Genomic DNA, 23,027 nt, shown 5'->3' on the forward strand with positions numbered 1-23,027 from the left:
GTAACTTCCTTCAACACAGACGTGGACCAGGTCGAGGTGTCGATGTTTTTACCCCTGACGTACCCACCCTACCTGAGATCCGAATCACGACGTTCTGGATCTCCCTGCCATGTGCAGCAGCCTTACCCTCCCGTTGCTGTGGCTCCTCTTCCCCCCATATGAAACGCTTAGCAATTCATTTTCTTCGTCATAATTTTCACTTAAATTTCCTACTTTTACACGGTATCATCGCTACACTAAGCCTGCCTATTCATGTCTTTCATCTTATCATTACGGGCGGTTAATAAATAAATAGATAAATAGGAATAATTAATATAATAAATATAAATAAGTTACATATAGATATAATATGGGCGGACTTAAATTAGGGGATTAACATATATGTACATATAAATGGAGACGTCTAACAAAAATAAATAATGGGAGTAAATATGTTGATTGATGCTTTTTTTTTGCTCTCCCTAAATGGGCGAGGGACCCGCTCTTCGTGGCCAGGATTGTGTCTTCGAGCCCAGCAAAAAGCAAGCCAGGTTGGCGGAGCTGTGAACTATTCCCTACGGATTGGCCAACAAAAAAAATAAATTTGGGGTTTCTTTACTCCCCCTTTGGAGCGGACTCACTCTTATGCTTCTTGGGTCTCTTTCCCGTCCCGCTAGTCCTGGTTCCTGGTCTCTCACTGATCTGGATCCCCTGGAATCACGGATTTATTTATCTTTTTTTTTCAGGGTGATGGCCACTACTCCATCCTCATCCCACTCACTTTTTCTTTCAGAACAAAAAAAATCACTATATCACTATGTCCGGCGCGCATGCTCCTCCGTTGCGGGAATTTCTTTCTCTGAACCCCCTCTTGGCTTAGCTGCTCTGTTTAATGTTCCCGGGCCGCTGATCCCCATCGCTCTCTCTTCTATCGCCCTTGAACTAGGTTCAGGGCATGGCCTGATTCGGTCTGCTGGCGGCTCTCTTTTCTTTGGGGTATGGGTGAGTTGGCTTCGGGACTCCGTTATGGGATGAGATCGGAAATCTTCTCTCATAACGGCTCCGGAGAGCGCGGAACTCTCACTCTCCAGGACCAGGTGGCGCCACTCTTCGCTAACCTTTTCCCCTTCAATTTTGGCCTTGCCACTCTGTTCAAACTTCTTTCCTCCTCACCGCTTCTATGGGGTATCACCTATCGATATCTTCGCATGCAACATGATTGAGCAGATGATTTCGGTGTACAAAGCACGGATCGGAAAATTTACACCAGTCTGCATATTTATCTATTTTTGACGTTAAAATTATACATTTTTGGACTATGCTTCTTTTTAAATTGAATTTGTGAGACTTTGTCTCGAAATGCCGATTAAATATATCAAAATAAATTTTAACTAATGTAAAAAAATCTTCAGAAGGAGCTTTAAGTTTCAAACTACTGCTGACATAGCCAACATTTTTATTGAGTATTAACAAAGACTATACAATACCAAGATGTTGCATGAGGAACAAATGCTTTTTCAATTTTCGTTTGACGCTTCATGGTACGGGCGCGCGGGGCTAGTACTTCAATTCTCTTTTACGCTACCTTCGCCTCCGAAATGCTACTCGGCTTCGTCAATGCCTCGGTCAGCGTCGAGTCGGTGTGATAGCATGTCAGTGGCTGCGTGCCGAAACCGTAGGGCAGCGTGGTCGCTGATGTCTTTGGCGCGGCACAGTGGGGACTCAGCCGAAATAGTCAAAAAATTTTATAAGTGCTTTAGATAAATTTAATGTACGCATCTAATAGAGAATTTTCCAATCGAATTTTCAAGATAGTTTTAGTTTAGGAGATATGTATAAGCACTCAAAGTTTAACATTTTTTCAGTGTGCAAATATTTATTGAACTCATATTCACTAACTAATTTAGCAAGCTGAGACGGTCAAAGGTCCCACTGTGCCGCTCCAAAGACATCGGCGATCCGCGACCACCGCTTCGACGGTGCTGAGGCTGGAGAGTCCAGAATTATTTCGTTGCTGGTGAAGGCATTGCCGAACAGACGAAACCGATGGGCAGCGGGGTCGCGGTAGAGACGAAGTACAGGCGAAAAGGGAATTGAAACCCCGCGCGCTCTCTCGTGCCTTTTGGGTCCTAATGTTAGGACCCGCCATAGAACAGCTTTTTGGTCGCTCATGCAACATCTTGATATTGTATAGTCTTTGGTATTAAATACTCGAAAGAACATCGGACCTCATCGGACGATTTTAAAAGTTCAGAGCATTTATTGCAGTCATACTTTTTCAGCAGCTTATGCAATAAATACTCTGCATAATATCTTAATGCATTCTCATTAAATGCGGCTTGGATACTTAAATCTGTTGCTTCTATCGAAAGTTCTAACTCTGCATCTTCGTTAGTGGAAGTCAAATTTTAGACTCTGATGCCGACTCACTTGACACATTATCTTTTATAATGTACAATATATACAATACAATATATATTGCGTGTGTACTAACACATGCAAAGATGTTCTCTCTGCGCTCTCTCTCTCATAATGACGTCACTCTGGGGTACGGAACGCGCTAGCCAGTGTGTGACGCTTTCGTTGTATGAACTGGCACATCTATATACTGTATGGTTAGTGGTAGAATCAATTCGGGTAAACGGTATATTTTGAAAAGGAGAGAAATATTTCCGAGGGACGGAAGGTATTTGCTTGCCAGCTTAGACACCATGTCTAGCTCACACACCTTGCATACTTTATACTTTTTATTGTATTTTGAGTATTTTCTAACATTTCGTAGTATTTTTCAGTATTTTTTAACAAACATAAACATTCCGCCCGTCAGGTGTCGCTGTTTAAAATTACATCAATATGTAGCTAATATGTAGCACATGTGTAGTTAAAATGTAAAACATAATCTATCCGGGGTTGCGATCGCCTGTTGCGCAGAACAGAAAATGAAACAAAGTGAACAATCGAATTAATTGGCAATTAGGGAGAGCAAATATAGTGCACGAAATCGGGCAGGAATGGAATATAAGCAGCAGCAGCTGTGCATATAGTTTTTCTTAGTACAAACGAACCAAAATAAACAACAGTGCTGCGAAGAGGAAGAGCAGAAGCGCGAGCGACAACGCAGCAGAAAGCAGAAACAAATTCGAAAAGCAGAACCAGAACGAGTCGCAGCAGAGAAAAACAACAATCCATCCAGAGCAGGTCGCAGACTGTCTCGAAAAACGCTATTAAAATTTATTTTTGTGTTTTAGGCGTGTGTGTGTGTGTGTTAGTGGCAGTGGTCGTGTGAGTGTGAGTGTCAGTGCTGCTGGTGTATAAAAATATTTAAACAAAATCATCTGCGCAGGCAGCAGACGAAAACGCAGACACTCGAAAAGGCTGAGCAGACAGATAAACAACACGGTCGGCGCTTGCTCTCTGGTGACGGTGACGCGGCAAGGTGCTGGAGGTCACTCTCGGCACATTTCGCGCACGGCCGTTCTGTTCGTCATCGGCCCCCGCGCGTACGCCCGGTCACATCCAGTTCCATCCGCCCGCGTCCGCAACGTGGGACCGCGATCTCAAACCGCACAACAGACCACACACTCACGAGGCGGAAGAGCAAAGAGTGTGGAAAAGTGAAGTGAAGAGGAACCAAAAAGCGAAAAAACAATAGCCACTCACGCGCTTTTCTTTATTGTTGGTCCCCATCCCCATCTCCATCCCCATCCCCACTGATAAACGGTTGCTGCTATCGTTGATAAATATCCGAGGCACACAAACACCAATTATTCCAATCAAATAAACGGCAAGTGCGAATGCGCCCTCGAATTGTATGCCAGCAGCAGCACTCGACCCCCATTCCCATACCCATAGTCATAGCCATCATACCCATAGCAGCGCCACTGACGTCAGTGGCTTGGCTTGGGATCGGAATCTGAATCGGCAGCAGCGTTATCGTTATCCGAACATGGCTGTGCCGGAGGAGCCGGGCTCGGGGGGCTTTAATCAAACCCCACTATCGGAGCTAAGTGCGGAAACGCGCAATCAACTGGCCCGCATGCTCAACCGCAAAAAGGTACTCCACTCGGAGGAGGGTTACGAGCGGGACTGGCGGGGCATCGCCGCCCTGGCCCACCAGCGCGGCTTCGTCGAGGAATATGCAAACAATCCAATGGATCTGGTGCTTAGCAGCTGGAGTCAGCGGAATCCAGGAACGGCCAAGGTCGGTCATCTAGAGCACTTCCTGGGCATCATCGATCGCTGGGATGTGTGCGATGACATCCAGGAGAATCTAAGTAGGTGCCGGCCGCAATCTACGTCCCCATGTCCGTCACTAGCTAATCTTAAATGATCCCCCCTCTGATCCGTGCAGCCAAGGACACCAGGCGCTACAATGTGAGGCAGGAGCAGCAGCAGGCTCTGGTGGAAGCCCACCGCCCGCCGAACAACAACAAGAGCAGCACCAACAATACCAACACTAACAACATCACAGTGGGTCAGAGCGTCCAGATCCTGAGCGACGATGACCAGAGATGCGTGCAGATGGGCCAGCCCCTGCCCAGATACAACGCCTGCGTCTTGTACGCGGAGGCGGACATTGACCACGCCACGGAGATCATGAACCACCTGGAGTCCGAGCGATACAATCTCAAGGTGAGTCCCGATCTCTCCCATTGTCTGTGTGTGTGACCCCCAAATAACCGGAGGGGAGTCCGCTTTCAGCTCTTCCTGCGGCACCGAGACATGCTAATGGGAGTGCCCTTCGAGCACGTGCAGCTGTCCCACTTCATGGCCACCCGCTGTAATCACTTGATCGTTGTGCTCACGGAGGAGTTTCTCCGGAGTCCAGAGAACACGTACCTCGTTAACTTCACCCAAAAGATACAGATCGGTGAGTGCCGTGCCATGTGCATGCCAGATGAGAGAAGTCCCAATTACAGGTCCACCTCGTTCCCCTGTAGAGAATCACACGCGCAAGATCATCCCCATTCTGTACAAGTCCGACATGCACATACCGCAGACGCTGGGCATATACACACACATCAAGTACGCCGGCGACTCCAAGCTATATAATTTCTGGGACAAGCTGGCCCGATCGCTGCACGACCTGGACGCCTTCTCCATATACTCGACGCGGCAGGTGAAAACGTAAGTTCATATTCCATTCCCGGCTTGTTTTCAGTAAACCAAAGTACACTACATGCACCGCACAGACCCTCGCCTTCGGAGGAGGTGCCGCCTCAGCGGGTGACCACGCCCAACATACGGATACAGATCAACGACAAAGACGTCACCGATTTGCCCAACTACAGCTACAAGGCCCTGGAGGAGGACGCCACAATTGTGTCGATGACAGGCGACACCAGTGCCCCGCTGCCGGAGCCAAAGCCGAAGCGGAAGGACAAGATGTTTGGCAAAATAAAGATTAGTTTTGGCAAGACGCCGCGTAACCTGAAGGGCACTACCGGCAAACCGTTGCGGCATGCGCACTCAATTAGCACCATCAATGTCACGGAGCCCGAGCGCACGCTCAGCGCCAGCAGCTCAAACATCTCCATGACGTCGGAGAGCAAGAAGAGCTCCATCAAGTGGCAGCCCAGTATACTGAAGAAGGTGCTGTTCTCGCGCAACAGCAGCAAGCTGCAGACCCCGGGGTGAGCTCTAAGCGGCTGGGATCAGCAGAGTAGCTCATTTAATTCAGAAATTCCCTATTCTTGCGCCCAGTCCGGGGGTCCAAAATCCAATCCAGCCCAGTCAAGGTCGTCACCCTCCATGTTTTAGTGATAATCTTTAGTGTAATCCTAATCAAAGCCAACTAACTTAATATACTTAGACGCACTTGTTAACTTATATAAGACAACAGCGAATAAAGACAATACCGTATACATACATACAAACAAAAATGTGCCACAGACACACAGAACCCTAGATAAAGTATGTATTCTAGATATGATGAATGATCTGATGAACAGACAATTGTCAGTGAGGTTAAATGTGCACAGCGAAACACATTGCTAATCGAAGCAAACAATTAACTGTTCGTCACGCGTTCGATAAGTGACTTACTTAATTCAATTAATTGAACGACACTAACCCCCATAAACAGAACCACAATATGTGCCCCACAACCGTCACTTCGCTTCAGTTCAGTCCATTGCGTTGCGTTGCTGTTCTCGCAACTCGCACAGACCCCCCTCTAGGCGATGAGTGCCTTATCTAAGATGAGTAACAACTACATATAAACTATACAACTGTATGAATATGTCTACTATATATAGTATACTGTCTGAGCTGTTTCTTTATGCCCTTCTTTGTCGGTTTCTGAATTGCCTAAGCAAATTCTTCGGCTGACTTTTTGTTTTGTGTGATGATTAGGGCCTTAGCTTTAACTGTTACTGTTACTTTACTGATTGTAGCCGATTGCCCTGAATGGGTGCCTGTGCCTCCTAGAAAAAACAGTACGTTTCATAGCTACTGTGTGATTGAAAGTTTCCCCGAAGTCAAAGTTGAAATATTACTTCAATTTCTAGAAGTGAACTAAATCGTTTATCACTGAAGTGGCGACCCGACCTTCACAATATGCGCCTATGAAACGCACTGTAAGCCGTATCGCGAGTATGAGCAAAGATCCCCGAGAGTTGAGCGTGCCTGTGCCCCGATCAGGCAATAAACTGCTCAATGTTTACCTTTAGTTCTCGATGATGTTTAATAAATAGTGCGATTCGTTTGTGGATTCCCTCCCACGAAAAACGTACACAACATGCATATACTCGTTGTATAGTGTGTATTGTATATGCCGATCAGCCGTGAGTTGGGTGGATGGCGATGGGATGTTTATCAGCCAGTTCCGGTTAATCTATAAGACAATTTCAAATTCTGTTTAAATTTGTATTATTTTTTTTTCTCGTTTTATTTATTTTTCGTTTTTATTGTTTAAATCGCATCATAAATAACCTTTTGTTGTTGTAATTTTCTTGTTCATGTTTCTTGTTTTTGTTGTTGTTTTTTGTTTTTGTAATCGAATTTTATTGTTATTTGTTTTGTTTTCGTTTTTGTTTTTGTTTTGTATTACTTTTATTTTACGTTTTTACTCATCGTGAAATGTTGTTTAATTTTAGTTGATTCTCAATGTTATATGTACTTTTACTTGTGTTTAATTTTTGTTTCGCTTTCGTTTGTTTTGTAGTTGTTTTTTCCGTTTTTTGGGTGTGTGTGTTTGTGGTTTTCTTAGTCACATGTTTTTAATGTTTATCCATGCTTTTTAGTATAATTATTATTATGTATGTATATAACGTAATGTTTTAATAATAGCTCCTATCTCGATTTCCTCGATCCGCTCGCTCATTCCTCGCTATTCCTTTTCGCTTCTCGCCTTTCTCCTCGCCCTTAACTGAAAATTAGTCGTCTCCTCCCTATTCAATTCGATTCGATTCCTCCCAAAACTTGAGCCCTTGATCTTTAAACTTTGCTTTAATTGAATTCATGATTTTTTATACCCGATACTCAAAATGAGTATTGGGGTATATTCGATTTGTGGTAAAAGTGGATGTGTGTAACGTCCAGAAGGAATCGTTTCCGACCCCATAAAGTATATATATTCTTGATCAGCATCAATAGCCGAGTCGATTGAGCCCTGTCTGTCTGTCCGTCCGTCCGTCCGTCCGTCTGTCCGTCTGTCCGTCCCCTTCAGCGCCTAGTGCTCAAAGACTATAAGAGCTAGAGCAACGATGTTTTGGATCCAGACTTCTGTGATATGTCACTGCTACAAGAATATTTCAAAACTTTGCCCTGCCCACTTCCGCCCCCACAAAGGGCGAAAATCTGTGGCATCCACAATTTCGACGATACGAGAAAACTAAAAACGCAGAATCGTAGAAGATGACTATATCTTCTAGAGTGTAAAATCTCAACCAGATCGTATAATTATTATAGCCAGAATCAAGAAAACAATTTCATTCTTTCTCGCTCTGTCTCTCTCTAACACGCAGGTTTCATGGTCGGTTTTGCCAATTGCAAAATATGAGTTCAAGGATCTCAGAACCTATAAGAGCCAGACCAACCAAATTTGGTATCCACAATCCTGTGATATCGGACCTTGACCGTTTCGTGTCCAAATTTCGCCACACCCCCTTCCGCCCCCGCAAAGGACGAAAATCTGGGGCATCCACAAATCTCAGAGACTATTAAGGCTAGAGTAACCAAATTTGGTATCCGCACTTCTGTTAGATCTCACTATAAAACGTATATCTCAGAATTTCGCCCCACCCCCTTCCGCCCCCACAAAGTACGAAAATCTGTTGCATCCACAATATTGCAGATTCGAGAAAACTAAAAACGCAGAATCATAGATAACGACCATATCTATCAGATTGCTGAATCTGGTTTAGATCAGATAATTTTAATAGCCAAAAGGAACAAATCAATTTGCAGTGGCTACGCAGCGCCCGACGTCACGCTCAGACTGATTTTCTGTCTCTCTCGCACGCACTCTTTGTCGTGTCGTTTAATATTAGCGGCGTCTGCCGGAGGAGAGCCATACTAACTAAGTATCGGGTATAACTGTAGAGTTGCGGTATCCGCAGCAACTCACAACGTTCCCCCTCGTTTTCTTTCTCAATGTTGCATGTGGTCTGTGTGTGTGTGTGTGTGTGTGTGTGTGTTTTTTTTTTTTTCCATGGATACGCCACGGCGGGTGAGAATCTCTAAGAGACGCGACCGGCCCGTACCAGTCAACGAACTGGACTACCCCTTCGGGGCAAAGTATTACTTCGCGGGGATGGGTTGCCTACGTTAGGCACTCTCCTCTACGCGTCGCTCCCTTTCGCATCTTCTCAGATCGCTCTGGATGGCTATTAGGGTGTTGCTAACGCGCTGCCAATTCTCGTCGGACTCCGTCATGAACGCCATTAGCTCCTCTGGTCGTGGGAAATACTCTGCACTTGAGCGGTACCTCGTGCAGTGGTAGATCACATGCTCCGGATCCTCGCTCTCATTCGAACACTCAGGACACTCGGGAGTATCCTCGTGTTTGAACCTATGTAGATACTTCCTGTATCCTCCGTGACCCGTCAGGAATTGGGTGAGGTGGTAGTTCATCTCTCCGCTTCTCCGCCCTATCCATGACTCAATGTCCGGGATTAGTCTATGGGTCCACCGTCCATTTGTGGCCGTGTCCCATCTTGCCTGCCATTTTTCTATCGACGCCCGCCTTTCCGACGCACGGATGGTCTCTAGCGATGCATTAGTTCGCATCCCTGCGCGCGCTTCATATACATGCGTCATCTCGAGCGCTAGTATATCCACCGGTATCATGGCCGCGAGGACCAGGGCTGCGTTATCCGACACCGTCCTATATCCAGACACTACTCGAAGAGCGCAGAGCCGATATGGCACTGACATCTTTCTTCTTAGACTCATGTTGCCGGATAGGGTTGAAGACCCCACCGGCGCAGCGTACAGTAGGATCGAGGCCACTACTCTCGCCAGGAGTATGCGACGACCTGCCTTGGGTCCACCAATATTGGGGAGCATCCTTGCGAGTGCTGCCTGCATATGGGAGGCTTTTTGACTCACGTACTCGATGTGGGCCCGGTAGTTCAATCGGTTATCCAGCATCACGCCTAGGTACCGGATTGACTCCTGCGACTTAATAGTCGCATTACCCACGCGAAACGTCGCGTACTCCACCTTCTTCCGACTCGTGATGAGTACAGCCTCCGTTTTGTGGCCAGCCAGGTCCAATCCCGCGTTTTCCATCCAGTTGGATACGATCCGGATTGCCTCGTTGGCCGTCGCCTCGACATATCGGAGCTCTATGGCTACCACGACCAGGGCGAGATCGTCAGCGAAACCGACAAGCGTGCATCCCTGCGGGAGCTGGAGTCTCAGGACGTCGTCGTACATTATGTTCCACAGTAGAGGTCCTAAGACTGATCCCTGTGGAACTCCGGCTGTCACCCTGTAGAGCTTTGGTCCCTCCTCCGTCTCGTACCTCAGTACCCTACCCGACAGGTAGCTGGCTATTATCCGAAGCAGGTAGGTGGGAACTCCAATTCTCCCGAGCGCCTCGTTTATACGAGACCAGTACGCTGAGTTAAACGCGTTACGGATATCCAGGGTCACCACCGCGCAGTACTCCTTTGTGCCGAATCTCCATCTTATTCCCTCGATCGCTCTGGATGCAATGTCGGTGACTGCCTTGATGGCGTCGACCGTTGATTTGGCCATCCGGAATCCGTACTGGGACTCCGATAAGGCCTCCTTCTCCTGGATCACAACTTGCAGTCGGTTGTAGACGATTCTCTCCAGGGTTTTGCCGACCGTATCCAGCAAACATATTGGGCGGTATCCTGATGGTTCCTCCGGGGACTTATTTCCTTTGGGTAGAAGTATTAGCCGCTGCACTTTCCACTGCTCTGGAAACACTCCTTCCCGTAGGCATTTGTTGAACGTGTCAACAAATACTTCTGGTCTGGTGGTTGCTCCAAGCTTCAATGCCTTGTTTGGGATACCGTCCGGTCCTGGTGCCTTTTTATCCCCAATTCTCCTGGTAGCCGCTATCACCTCCTCAACAGAAATCTGTTGCCACAGCTCGGAGTCTTGGCTCGAGACGCTTTCCTCCCTATACGGGTGCTGTGGGAATAGGGCCTCCACGATGCTACGAAGCAGGATCGGGCAGGTCACTTCCGGTGTTGACTGGCTCCTTGTCCTCTTGGTGACGACCATATATGCCGTCCCCCAAGGGTTGACGTCCGCCTCCTCGCATATCTGCCTGAAGCAGGCTGACTTGCTCTCCTTTATGGCACGTTTAAGGGCTCTTTTCGCTGATCGGAGTTCCTCTCCCCTGGTTTCGAACTCAGGCCGACCTCGTGCTCTCTGGTAGCACCGTCTTGCTCGTAGGCAGGCTTTCCTTAGCTGGTTAACCTCCGCATTCCACCAGTAGCAGGGCGCTCCTCTTTTGCAAGGCTTCCTTCTTGGCATTGCCACATCACATACCTCCTCCATGAGCTTCGCCAGTTTCTGAGCCAGGCCCTCTGCCGTTTCTCGCGCAGGGCTCCAGCTGGCGTTGCGCAGATATTCCGTGAAGGTTTTCACATCCAGGTGGTCGCCCTTCCATTTAGGTCCGGTAATTTTGGCTAGCTGTCTTTTCGTTGCTGCTCCGCATTCGAAGTGGATCGCCTGGTGGTCGCTGAACGTAAACTCCTCGCTTACTCTCCACGTACCTCCCCTATGGAGTGAGACGCTCATGAAGGTTAGGTCAATAATGGACCCTCGACCCGCCTTGAAGTAGGTTAGCTTCCTGCCATAGTTTGCGAGTATTACGTCCAAGGACGCAAATTCCTCGAGCAGACACGTGCCTCTGGCGTTGGTTTCCTTACTGCCCCACTCTACGGACCACGCATTAAAGTCTCCCGCTATTATTACGGGGGCTCTTCCGCGCGCGTCTTCCGCTATATGCGCTAGCATACTTTGGAAGCGCGCTAGGTCCCAGCTCGGCGGGGCATAGCAGCTATAGAAGGTTACCTCTCTAAGCCTCGCTCTAACAAATCCTTCGTTGGCTGCGCATATCTCCTGGGGGTGGATTTGTACGGCCCAGATGGCCGCCTTGCCGCAACTGCTGCTGGTCCAACCGCTTCCTGGTATCGCCCTGAATGGCTCGCAGATGAGCACGACTTCGGTCTTCCTCTCCCTGACTGCTTGTCTCAGGAGAGACTGAGCAGCTTCGCAATGGTTTAAGTTCAGCTGAGTACACCTCATGCTGATCTTTTAGTCAGGGCGTTCCTAAACTGGGGGCATCTACCGCTGCCGGCCACGTGCTTCCAGTCTGCGCTCGTTCCCTTGCAGAGCATGCACTGTGGTTCCACGCTACAGTCCTTTGCCAGGTGGTTCTCCTTTCCACATATTCTACACAGCTTGGACCTATCTACTTTGCTACTGCACTGTCGTGCCATATGCCCAAACTCGAGACATCTGAAGCATTTGGTGACGCTGATTCGCTCACGCAGTCTGCATCTTACCCAGCCTACTTTTAGGACTCCTATTTTCAGAGCCTTTTGAGCGCTCTCCGCTGGCAGCCTGATTGTGGCCGTCTGGGTTCCGCCGTATGCCTTTCTCAGCTGGATGTCATCCGCAGACAGCTCCGCCAATTCCACCTGGCTTCTCAGAGCCTCGCATATATCCTCCGTGGTGGTTATTTCGTCCAGGTCCTTGCACTCTACGTTCACCCGGTGCTACAGGCTACGGACTTCTGCGTGCTCCTTCAGCGTATTGGCTACCAGGCTTTTAAACGTCTCCGTCTCCTCTCCCGACTTGTTGAGCTGTAGAAGTAGCTCTCCTTTTTGGGTCCTCCTGATCCTGGCGACCGCATCACCGAGTCCACGCAGGGTTTCGTCCGCCCTAACCTTGCGCAGTATCTCTGCATAGGTCTTTTCACCTTTGGTGGCAATGACGATGGCGTCTGGTCGCGTCTTGTCCGCGAGCGCTCCAGTCGGCTTTTGCGGCCTCTTCCTTCTGCGCCGGTTGGTCACCGTCAGAAATGGGGTCTCCTCCGGCTCCTTTCTCTCCCTTTCAGCGTGGGCGTCCTTTTCAACTGCTACTCCTGGTGTGGTCTGGACCTCGACCGCTGCCTTGGTCCTCTTTGTCCGGGGTGTTGGTGCACCTGCAGCCTGTTTCCTCTTAGGCTCCGGGAGAGGTCTGAAAATCGGTGACGTCTGAGAGGACTGGTGGGTCCTGATAACCGCCTTAGCTCCTTCGTCGTGCAGCTGGATAGCAACCAGCTCATACAGCACCCTTATTCTCTCGATCGAGTCCCGCATGGGTTGGTGTATGGATCGCCTCTTGCCATCCTCGAGCATCTCCACTAGCTGCGTGATCTCTCGTCCTAGATCGCGCAGCGCTGTGCTGCCCTGAGCTTTTTGGTGCTGCTCCGGGCCAGGGAGGGCCGGCAGCGGGGCGTCGGTCCGCTTACCAGTTGGCGTTCTCGCCATTTTTTTGCTTTTATTGAAGCCTTCTGAGTCGTTCGTCGTTATGGGTGTGATACTTTTACTCATTTTTTTGGGTCCCAACTCGTAAGCCGTTGTCCTTGTCTGTTGTACAGTCGCGTTATGATCCCCTGGGTGTCTATGCAAGCAGGGGGGCCATGCGAGGGTTGACTCCCGCCCTTATGGGGTCGGGAGTTCAGAGCCGGATCCGCGCTAGTCAGGAGTGACTCAACTGAGCCTGTACGTCCAATTTAATGGCTACGGAACAAGGAGCGTGCTTAGAGATTTGCCAATTTTTCACGGGACGGGGGCAGAAGCAGCATTAACCTAGCAGCCATTTCGGCGGGGTTTCATTCCGCGTACTAAAGTGCTAGAATGCTGGCTTCCGTCAGCCCTGGGGTCATCAATCCAAAAAAAAGGGGGGTCCAGTTCCTATCCTAAGACTTTACTGGTCTCCGTCTTAGTCGCCTTCTCGTATTAGCTAGGTGTTTCACAAGTGTGTTAGACCTATCCGGGGGATACCTGGCTTGTGCCGGCGGTTACGAGGTGCTTTAGGGCTCTTTAGAGGGAGCAGAACATCCCCGTGTCTTCTTAGTCGCCTCATACGACAAGCTGTGACATGCTGTGGTGGTATTCTACTGCCCGCTCACCACACGGGTGCGTGTGTGTGTGTGTGTGTGTGTGTATACCGATTGATATACATATATTTGTTTTTATAAATGTTAATCTGTTATATTTGTTATTAATCTCGCTTCGTTTGAATCTTCTTTTCTTTTCTTTAGTTTAGTTTTATTTTAATGCCTTTGTTTATCGCTTAACAAAATGAATAAAAACAATTTGCAATATGTTTTGTCGTTTGGTTTTCTTCTTTGTTTTGTTTTGTTTTGTTTCGTTTTGTTTTATGTTTTGTTCTATATGCTAATTGATCAATTTATTCGTAATATTCGCACTATTAAAACAATTTAACGCATAATGTGGCATCATTCTCGGCTGCCTGCAACAATGACTTGATATTCCTCTTTACTCTAAGGCTTATCCCCCTGCCGCATGCCTTCTGGTATGGATATTACATTACCAAGTACTTGCAAAACAGTTGATTGCATTTGGCGGGGAGGAGGTTCTGCTACGATCGTCACGCGGCATAACGATTGCTTTGGTTGGTTGGTGCTTCGTTTCGACTCGATCGCAGCCGAAAACCGTCTGTACAACTTCGATTTGCATTCGCATTTGCAATAACAATTCTATAGCTTAACCAATGACATCGATACGCTTTTTTCGTCTTACCTAACTCTGCCTATACTCGTATGTATGGTTGTATGTATTTGTATGCTGAGGGGCCCCTTCCGTTGCTGCTCGTGACACCCGAACGATCACAGTGGATCGGGAAGCCTAAACTCAACGGGTAACGGAACTGGACATGATCTGGCTATGATGATCTACTACAGTGAGATGTCGGGTTTGGCAGTGTTTTTTTCCTTGATGCACACACATCTATAATTATACCCGATACTCAAAATGAGTATTGGGGTATATTAGATTTGTGGTAAAAGTGGATGTGTGTAACGTCCAGAAGGAATCGTTTCCGAACCCATAAAGTATATATATTCTCGAGTCGATTGAGCCCTGTCTGTCTGTCCGTCCGTCCGTCTGTCCGTCCCCTTTAGCGCCTAGTGCTCAAAGACTATAAGAGCGAGAGCAACGATGTTCTGGATCCAGACTTCTGTGATATGTCACTGCTACAAGAATATTTCAAAACTTTGCCCCGCCCACTTCCGCCCCCACAAAGGACGAAAATCTGTGGCATCCACATTTTTAAAGATACGATAAAACTAAAAACTAAAACGCAGAATCGTAGAGGATGACTATATGTTCTAGAGTGTAAAATCTCAACCAGATCGTATAATTATTATAGCCAGAATCAAGAAAACAATTTCATTCTTTCTCGCTCTGTCTCTCTCTAACACACAGGTTTCATGGTCGGTTTTGCCAATTGCAAAATATGAGTTCAAGGATCTCAGAACCTATAAGAGCCAGAGCAACCAAATTTGGTATCCACACTCCTGTGATATCGGACCTTGACCGTTTCGTGTCCAAATTTCGCCACACCCCCTTCCGCCCCCGCAAAGGACGAAAATCTGGGGCATCCACAAATCTCAGAGACTATTAAGGCTAGAGTAACCAAATTTGGTATCCGCACTTCTGTTAGATCTCCGCCCCCACAAAGGACGAAAATCTGTTGCATCCACAATATTGCAGATTCGAGAAAACTAAAAACGCAGAATCATAGATAACGACCATATCTATCAGATTGCTGAATCTGGTTTAGGTCAGATAAGTTTTATAGCCAAAAGGAACAAATCAATTTGCAGTGGCTACGCAGCGCCCGACGTCACGCTCAGACTGATTTTCTGTCTCTCTCGCACGCACTCTTTGTCGTGTCGTTTAATATTAGCGGCGTCTGCCGGAGGAGAGCCATACTGACTAAGTATCGGGTATAACTGTAGAGTTGCGGTATCCGCAGCAACTCACAACGTTCCCCCTCGTTTTCTTTCTCAATGTTGCATGTGTTCTGTGTCTGTGTGTGTGTGTGTGTGTGTGTTTTTTTTTTTTTTTTTTTTTCTGTATTAACTCTTAATTTTATTAAATTTTATAAGCCTGGGACTTAACTAAAGCTAGACAGGGAGCTGTATTGAGTTGGAGAGACCGGCAGGAAGTTCCGGGTCTCTGCGGGACGGCCGCAAAGCATTGCTTCGCAGGGACCATGGTTCCTCCTAGCCACTCTCGTTCCTTCGGCGCTCGCACCTACGCAGCTCCTTCATGGCGCCGGCTGCAAAGTTGCTCCAGGCCGACCATACCATGGGGTCTTCCACAATCTTCTCGATCAGGTTGTTCGGCGTGAGCTGCCCGCCGGCGGCTCGCCACAACTCCTCCCTAATAAGTGAGAAGCGCCCACATTGAAAAATGATGTGCTCAGCGTCTTCAGTGGCGTCGCCGCACCACGAGCAGTTCGGCGAGTTCTCGTGGCCGAACCTCCAAAGGTAATGCCTGAAGCAGCCGTGTCCGCTCAGAAGCTGTGTGGAATGGAAATTGACCACACCGTGTCGCCTGCCGATCCAATATCGGACATCCGGAATCAGGCGGTGTGTCCACCGTCCTTTATCAGAGCCGTCCCAGCGGCTTTGCCATGCTCTGAGGCTTCCTTCACGGGCCTGCTTGCGCGCGTCTCTCCTTGCCGCGCCGGCCCGGATGGCCTCGGCCACGGCCCTCTCCTCAAGCACCAGAAGGTCAATTGGAAGGACACCCGCCAGGACTAGGGCAGCGTCGTCGGATATGGTCCGAAAGCCGCAGCAGATCCGGAGCGCGCAGAGGCGATGAGTGGATTTAACGCCCCTAGCGTAGCTGGCAACTTTAATTCCATCCGCCCTTACGTCTGCTGCATAGGTCATGGCTGAGCGGACTACACTGGTCAGCAGAATCCTCCTCTCCTGCTTCGGGCCACGGGTGTTCAGCAGTATTCGGAACAGCGCCCGACTCGTGTTTGCCGCTTTCTCCTGGACGTAGCTTAGGTGTTCACGGAAACTGAGCCTGGTGTCGATCATCACGCCCAGATACCGAATGGCTCGTTTCGACGATAGTCTCTGGTCGCCAACCCTGATGTGAGCGGTCTCCACAGTCGAACGGGTGCTCACCAATACTGCCTCGGTTTTATGAGCGGCTATCTCTAGTCCCGCAGAGCGGAGCCAGTCTGCAATCAGCTGGATTGCGGTGTCACAATTTGCTTCGACGACGTCCAGGTGCTTGGCCACCACCGTCAGGGCGACATCATCTGCGTAGCAGGTTAGCTGACATCCGCCTGGAAGAGCTAATCTCATGACTCCATCGTAGGCAATGTTCCATAATAGGGGACCCATCACTGATCCTTGGGGAACTCCTGCCGTTATGCCGTGAGTCTGCGCGCCGGCCTCCGTATTATACTCCAGCAGTCTTCCCGCGAAGTAGCTCCTTACGATTGCCTGAAGGTATTGGGGTACACCGCGCCGGTTAAGTGAGTACAGGATGCACTCCCACTTCACCGTATTGAAGGCGTTCCTGATGTCTAGGGTGACAATCAGGCAGTATTCCTTCTTGCCGCCCTTCCATCGAGATCCCTCCACTGCCTTGGAGGCTATGTCAACTACCCTGCCTATGGCGTCCACCGTTGACCTCCCGCTCCTGAAGCCGTATTGGTTTGGTGAAAGTCCCCCAGCATCCTCGACGGCGTTGTCTAGTCTTCTACGGATTATCTGTTCCAGAGTCTTCCCCAGCGAGTCGATTAAGCAAATCGGTCGAAACGAGGAGGGATCGTCCGGCGGCTTTCCTGGCTTTGGCAAGAGCACCAGGTGTTGCAACTTCCACTGCGGCGGAAATAGTCCTTCCCGCAGGCACTGCGTGAATGCCTTAGCAAACTCGTGCGGGTTGTATGCCATCGCCAGTTTTACCGCACGGTTGGGGATTCCATCAGGGCCTGGAGCCTTCTTGGCCTTTAAGCTTTGGGCCAGGGCGACGATTTCGTCCTCCGTGACCGGTTCGACCGAGTATGCAGGCTGGTGTGCGACGGCACTGCTGGCAAGACCGTGAGCCCCGGATGGGAACAATGCCTCAACAATCGTCCGCAACTGGTCTGGGTCAGACGGCGACCCCGCGTTGCTGCCATGAATTCGCTTCATTACCGTCTTGTAGGCACGTCCCCACGGATCCTTCTCGGCTGAGTCGCAAAGCTGCAGGAAGCACTCCCTCTTGCTCTCCTTGATGGCGTTCTTTAGGGCTTTTTTAGCTCCGCAGTACTCCGCCTGTAGCCTTGGCCAGCTAGTGCCACTCCTTCTGCGAGCCCGTTGATATCGCCTTCTAGCTGACAGGCAAGTGCGTCTGGCCTCCTGGATCTCGTCATTCCACCAATAGGTCGGCGATTGCTTACCCTTGAATGGCCTCTTGCGACTCATACTGGCATCGCATGCGAGCAGTAGGGACTCCAGAAGCTGGTTGACCATCTGTTGAGCTGAGCCTCCGACCTCCATATTCCTCAGCGCCTCCAAGAACCTTGGAATCCGCATTGATTCGGGATTGTAGGCTGCTCTCCGGTTTGTCTGCGTTGCCCTGGTCAGTCTGCAACCACCTTCTCCGCCTATCGAGAACACCACTGCCTCGTGGTCGCTGGCCGTATAGTGGTTCCCCAGGCGCCAGGTGGACAGAGGGGAAAGGCTGCTAGAGGCGAATGTAAGGTCGATGACTGACCCAGAGCCACCCCTGTTGAAGGTATTCGCGGTCCCCTGATTCAACAATGCTACGTCCAACGCAGCGAAGGCCTCAAGCAGTACGTGTCCCTTGTATATGGCGTCCGAGCTGCTGCTTCTGGAGATGTCACTGCCCCACTCCTGGGCCCAAGCATTGAAGTCGCCAGCAATCACATTTGGTTTGTGGTGCCTGGCGTCGTCGGCCAATTCGTCCATCGCCGCAGCGAAGCTATGACGGCTCAAGCTCCATAAGTTCCCCAGTTTTGCCCTGACGAAATGACGGAACTCAGCGCACACTGAGGGCCGCAGAGGAGGCTTACCGCAAGCCCATATTGCTGCTTTTCCTGAGGAGCTTTGGACCCAGAATCCATCCTCGGGGAAATGTATGGTTCGCTAATTATTGCAACGTCCGATCTCATTTCACGCACCGACTGAGAGAGCAGATCTGTGGCAGCCTCGCAATGGTTTAGGTTTATTTGGTAAAACCTAACCATGTCCAGCGTTTTGACTTGCCTTCTCTTTGGGTGCCATGGGGCACCTGTGGCTACCAGCTACGTGTGAGTGGGGCTTGCCCTTTCCGACACAGAGGAAGCATTTTGCCTCATTGTGGCAGTCGCTTATCTTGTGCTCCTCAGACCCACAGCGGAAGCACCACCCGCTTCTGTCTACAGAGCTTTTGCAATTACGTGCAACGTGGCCGATCTCAAGGCACCTGAAGCACTTTAACGGCAGATTTCGTTCCCGTATGCGGCAGACGGACCATGCCACTTTAACCTTACCAACGGATAGCGCCTTCGTCGCAAGGGTCGCCGGCAGGCAAATAATAGCCCGCTGGGTACCACCAAAGCCTGGGCGCAAACTCTTAATGGCGTCCACATCGAGTGTAATCCCCATTTGCTCGCTGAAGGCCTTCCTCACGTCCTCCGAGGTAGCCATCTCATCCAAGTCGAGCATCTCTAGCCTCGTCTGCTGGGTGAGTGCTCGCGCCTCCGCCTTGCCTCCTAGGACAGTGCCTATGTCCTCGCGAAGCAGCTGCGCGGTCTCCTTCGAGGCGTCTTTGAGCTCCAATAGAAGAGCACCTTTGGCTGTTCGCTTCACTCTGCTCACACTCTGTGTGTGTGTGTGTGTGTGTGTGTGTGTGTGTGTGTATATCGATTTATATACATACATATATTTGTTTTTATAAATGTTAATCTGTTATATTTGTTGTTAATCTCGCTTCGTTTCGATCTTCTTTTATTTTCTTTAGTTTAGTTTTATTTTAATGCCTTTGTTTATCGTTTAACAAAATGAATAAAAACAATTTGCAATATGTTTTGTCGTTTGGTTTTCTTCTTTGTTTTGTTTTGTTTTGTTTCGTTTTGTTTTATGTTTTGTTGTATATGCTAATTGATCAATTTATTCGTAATATTCGCACTATTAAAACAATTTAACGCATAATGTGGCATCATTCTCGGCTGCCTGCAACAATGACTTGATATTCCCCTTTCCTCTAAGGCTTATCCCCCTGCCGCATGCCTTCTGGTATGGATATTACATTACCGAGTACTTGCAAAACAGTTGATTGCATTTGGCGGGGAGGATGTTCTTTCGTTCGTTTCGCTTACTTTGCAGCACATTTTTTGTTTTGTTTGGTTTTTCATTCGTTTATTCATCTTATAAATCTAACTGATTGCATTTACACAGAGTGTGTGACGAGTCTGAGAGTCTGAGGGTCGGGACCGCTCTTCCGGGACGACCTTTGGGGATCAACAACAGAACCTAATCTTAACTGAACCAAAACGCAACGAGTGATGGGGAAACAAGATTCGTGTGCTGTGGTGTGGGTTTGTCTCTTAAAGCGTTATAGTTAATTGTTAACAATGATTATGATTATGGAAGTCAGTTGAAGAAGTCTGTATCAGTATGGAAGCTGAGTAATCATACACACATGTATACCCGTATGCTGGTGGTGCATATACGATGTGCTGCGTAATCTCTCGTTTTATTCATTCTTATTATGCAATGCTGCTTGGGGCATTTACACATGCATATGTATATGTATACGTCGTATAGGTATGGGTCGATTCTATATATACGCACAAATGCTCTTCGGCACTCGATTTCCACCTCACTCGATCGGACTCCACTGCCACTGCCACTGCCAATGCCACTGCCACTGCCCCTGCCCCTGCACTCCACTCCACTCCACTCCCTCTGTACTCTGCGGCTTAATCATACAGTATACAGTATACAGTATACAGTATATATATAATACATATAGTATATAGTATATATAGTATATTTGTGTATTCATCTCATGATCATGATCGTGTTTGGGTTGCACATTACGGGCGAATTCGTTCTCGACTTACTAATAAATTAAAACAACGCTAATGAATTTGTTTTCCGTTTGCTAATTGTGAGTTCTCGTTTTGTCGCTTTCGTTCCGGAGCTGCACACAACCGCCATCCTGCTTTGGTGCTTTGCTGCTTTCCTGCTTTCGGCTTCCTCCTCGCTCAACTTCAACTTTCCACTTATTATCGTTATCGTTATCAATTATCAATTTTTCATTTATACATACTAGGGCCTCGCTCTTATCTATGTATATCTTTTTAGGTTTAATGCCTAGTTTGTGCCTTGGACAAATGCATGTTAAAGAATCATTTAATTTTATTTCATTTCGTTATTACCTTAGTTTTTCATTGTTCATTGTTCTTTGTTTTATATTTTTGTTTATTTATTTTTTGGCAGAAGACAGATGTGTGATTGATCTTAACTGTGGAAGAGATTGCGATATTTGTCCACTGTTTGCTTTTTTTTTGGTTCTTTATGCTTCTCAAAGCGCACGAGCACGCTGTTCGAATCGTTCGGAACAGCCTTCGATCAGACAACGGAAAGTTTGGAAACTGTGGAGTGTGTGTAAGGCCCATTGGTACCGAGCGAGATCGTTGCGAGCAGCGTAGACCAGCTACGACTGCTAGGGAAGAGAAGAAACACGATTGCTACGATCGTCACGCGGCATAACGATTGCTTTGGTTGGTTGGTGCTTCGTTTCGACTCGATCGCAGCCGAAAACCGTCTGCACAACTTCGATTTGCATTCGCATTTGCAATAACAATTCTATAGCTTAACCAATGACATCGATACGCTTTTTTCGTCTTACCTAACTCTGCCTATACTCGTATGTATGGTTGTATGTATTTGTATGCTGAGGGTCCCCTTCCGTTGCTGCTCGTGACACCCGAACGATCACAGTGGATCGGGAAGCCTAAACTCAACGGGGACCGGAACTGGACATGATCTGGCTATGATGATCTACTACAGTGAGATGTCGGGTTTGGCAGTGTTTTTTTCCTTGATGCACACACATCTATAATTATACCCGATACTCAAAATGAGTATTGGGGTATATTAGATTTGTGGTAAAAGTGGATGTGTGTAACGTCCAGAAGGAATCGTTTCCGAACCCATAAAGTATATATATTCTTGATCAGCATCAATAGCCGAGTCGATTGAGCCCTGTCTGTCTGTCCGTCCGTCTGTCCGTCCGTCTGTCCGTCCCCTTCAGCGCCTAGTGCTCAAAGACTATAAGAGCTAGAGCAACGAGTTTTGGATCCAGACTTCTGTGATATGTCACTGCTACAAAAATATTTCAAAACTTCGCCCCGCCCACTTCCGCCCCCACAAAGGACGAAAATCTGTGGCATCCACAATTTTAAAGATATGAGAAAACCAAAAACGTAGAATTGTAGAGAATGACCATATCTTTAAGACTGCGGAATCTGAATTGGATCGTATTATTATTATAGCCAGCATCAAGAAAACAATTTCATTTTTTCTCGCCCTGTCTCTCTCTAACACACACGTAGCATAGGCGGCTTTGCTTAGAGTAAAACATTAGCGCCTAGATCTCAGAGACTACAAAAGCTAGAGCAACCAAATTTGGTATCCACACTCCTAATATATCGGACCGAGACGAGTTTGTTTCAAAATTTCGCCACACCCCCTTCCGCCCCCGCAAAGGACGAAAATCTGGGGATATTCAAAAATCTCAGAGACTATTAAGGCTAGAGTAACCAAATTTGGTATCTCAAAATTTCGCCCCACCCTCTTCCGCCCACACAAAGGACGAAAATCTGTTGCATCCACAATATTGCACATTCGAGAAAACTAAAAACGCAGAATCATAGATAATGACCATATCTATCAGATTGCTGAATCTGGATCAGATCAGATCATTTTTATAGCCAATAGGAACAAATCAATTTGCAGTGGCTACGCAGCGCCCGACGTCACGCTCAGACTGATTTTCTGTCTCTTTCGCACGCACTCTTTGTCGTGTCGTTTAATATTAGCGGCGTTTGCCGGAGGAGAGCCATACTGACTTAGTATCGGGTATAACCGTAAAGTTGCGGTGTCCGCAGCAACTCACAACGTTCCCCCTCGTTCTAATTTCGATTTGCTCCCTTCTCTGATATTTCCGCCTAGGAACATGGGACGTACATGAATCGGCTACGGGTTGGGTTGTGTTGGTTGGGCTGTGTGTGTGTGTGCGCGCTCAACTCAATGTGTGACGATAGGCTACAATATGTAATACTTCGATATCAGGCATATTCTTATGGTTTCCCCTTGTTTTTACGCTTTTCACGTTTAAATTTCACTTGAACGTTGAACGTTTTACAACACTACAAGTAACGGCAGTTTCGCATGAGGATTCTGAATGGGGGATTATGGGAAAATAACAATATATGTACGTATATATGATAGTATTGAAGGAACTGAGGATCTTCCTACATAGGAATACGGAATACGAGTACAAACAATTGTGATTTACATT

General features: G+C 48.0%; 1 protein-coding gene and 1 long non-coding RNA gene across 2 annotated transcripts; one reads left to right on the plus strand and one right to left on the minus strand.

Moving 5' to 3' along the window:
• Positions 1–362: 362 nt before the first annotated feature.
• Positions 363–1,495, minus strand: LOC117193291. The gene is made up of 3 exons (XR_004474561.1): positions 761–1,495; positions 621–690; positions 363–554 (listed from the first exon to the last, which is right to left on the minus strand). It is a non-coding gene; the product is annotated as an uncharacterized LOC117193291 (long non-coding RNA).
• Positions 1,496–2,884: 1,389 nt separating this feature from the next.
• On the plus strand, positions 2,885–5,886 carry LOC117193290 (myeloid differentiation primary response protein MyD88-like). The gene is made up of 5 exons (XM_033398031.1): positions 2,885–4,253; positions 4,331–4,611; positions 4,681–4,849; positions 4,920–5,106; positions 5,172–5,886. The coding sequence occupies exons 1-5, from the start codon at positions 3,791–3,793 to the stop codon at positions 5,614–5,616; spliced, it is 1,545 nt and encodes a 514-aa protein (XP_033253922.1). The 5' UTR covers positions 2,885–3,790; the 3' UTR covers positions 5,617–5,886.
• Positions 5,887–23,027: the final 17,141 nt, after the last annotated feature.

The sequence above is a fragment of the Drosophila miranda genome (genome assembly GCF_003369915.1).
Source record: "Drosophila miranda strain MSH22 chromosome Y unlocalized genomic scaffold, D.miranda_PacBio2.1 Contig_Y2_pilon, whole genome shotgun sequence".
In the NCBI taxonomy this organism is placed as follows: domain Eukaryota; kingdom Metazoa; phylum Arthropoda; class Insecta; order Diptera; family Drosophilidae; genus Drosophila; species Drosophila miranda.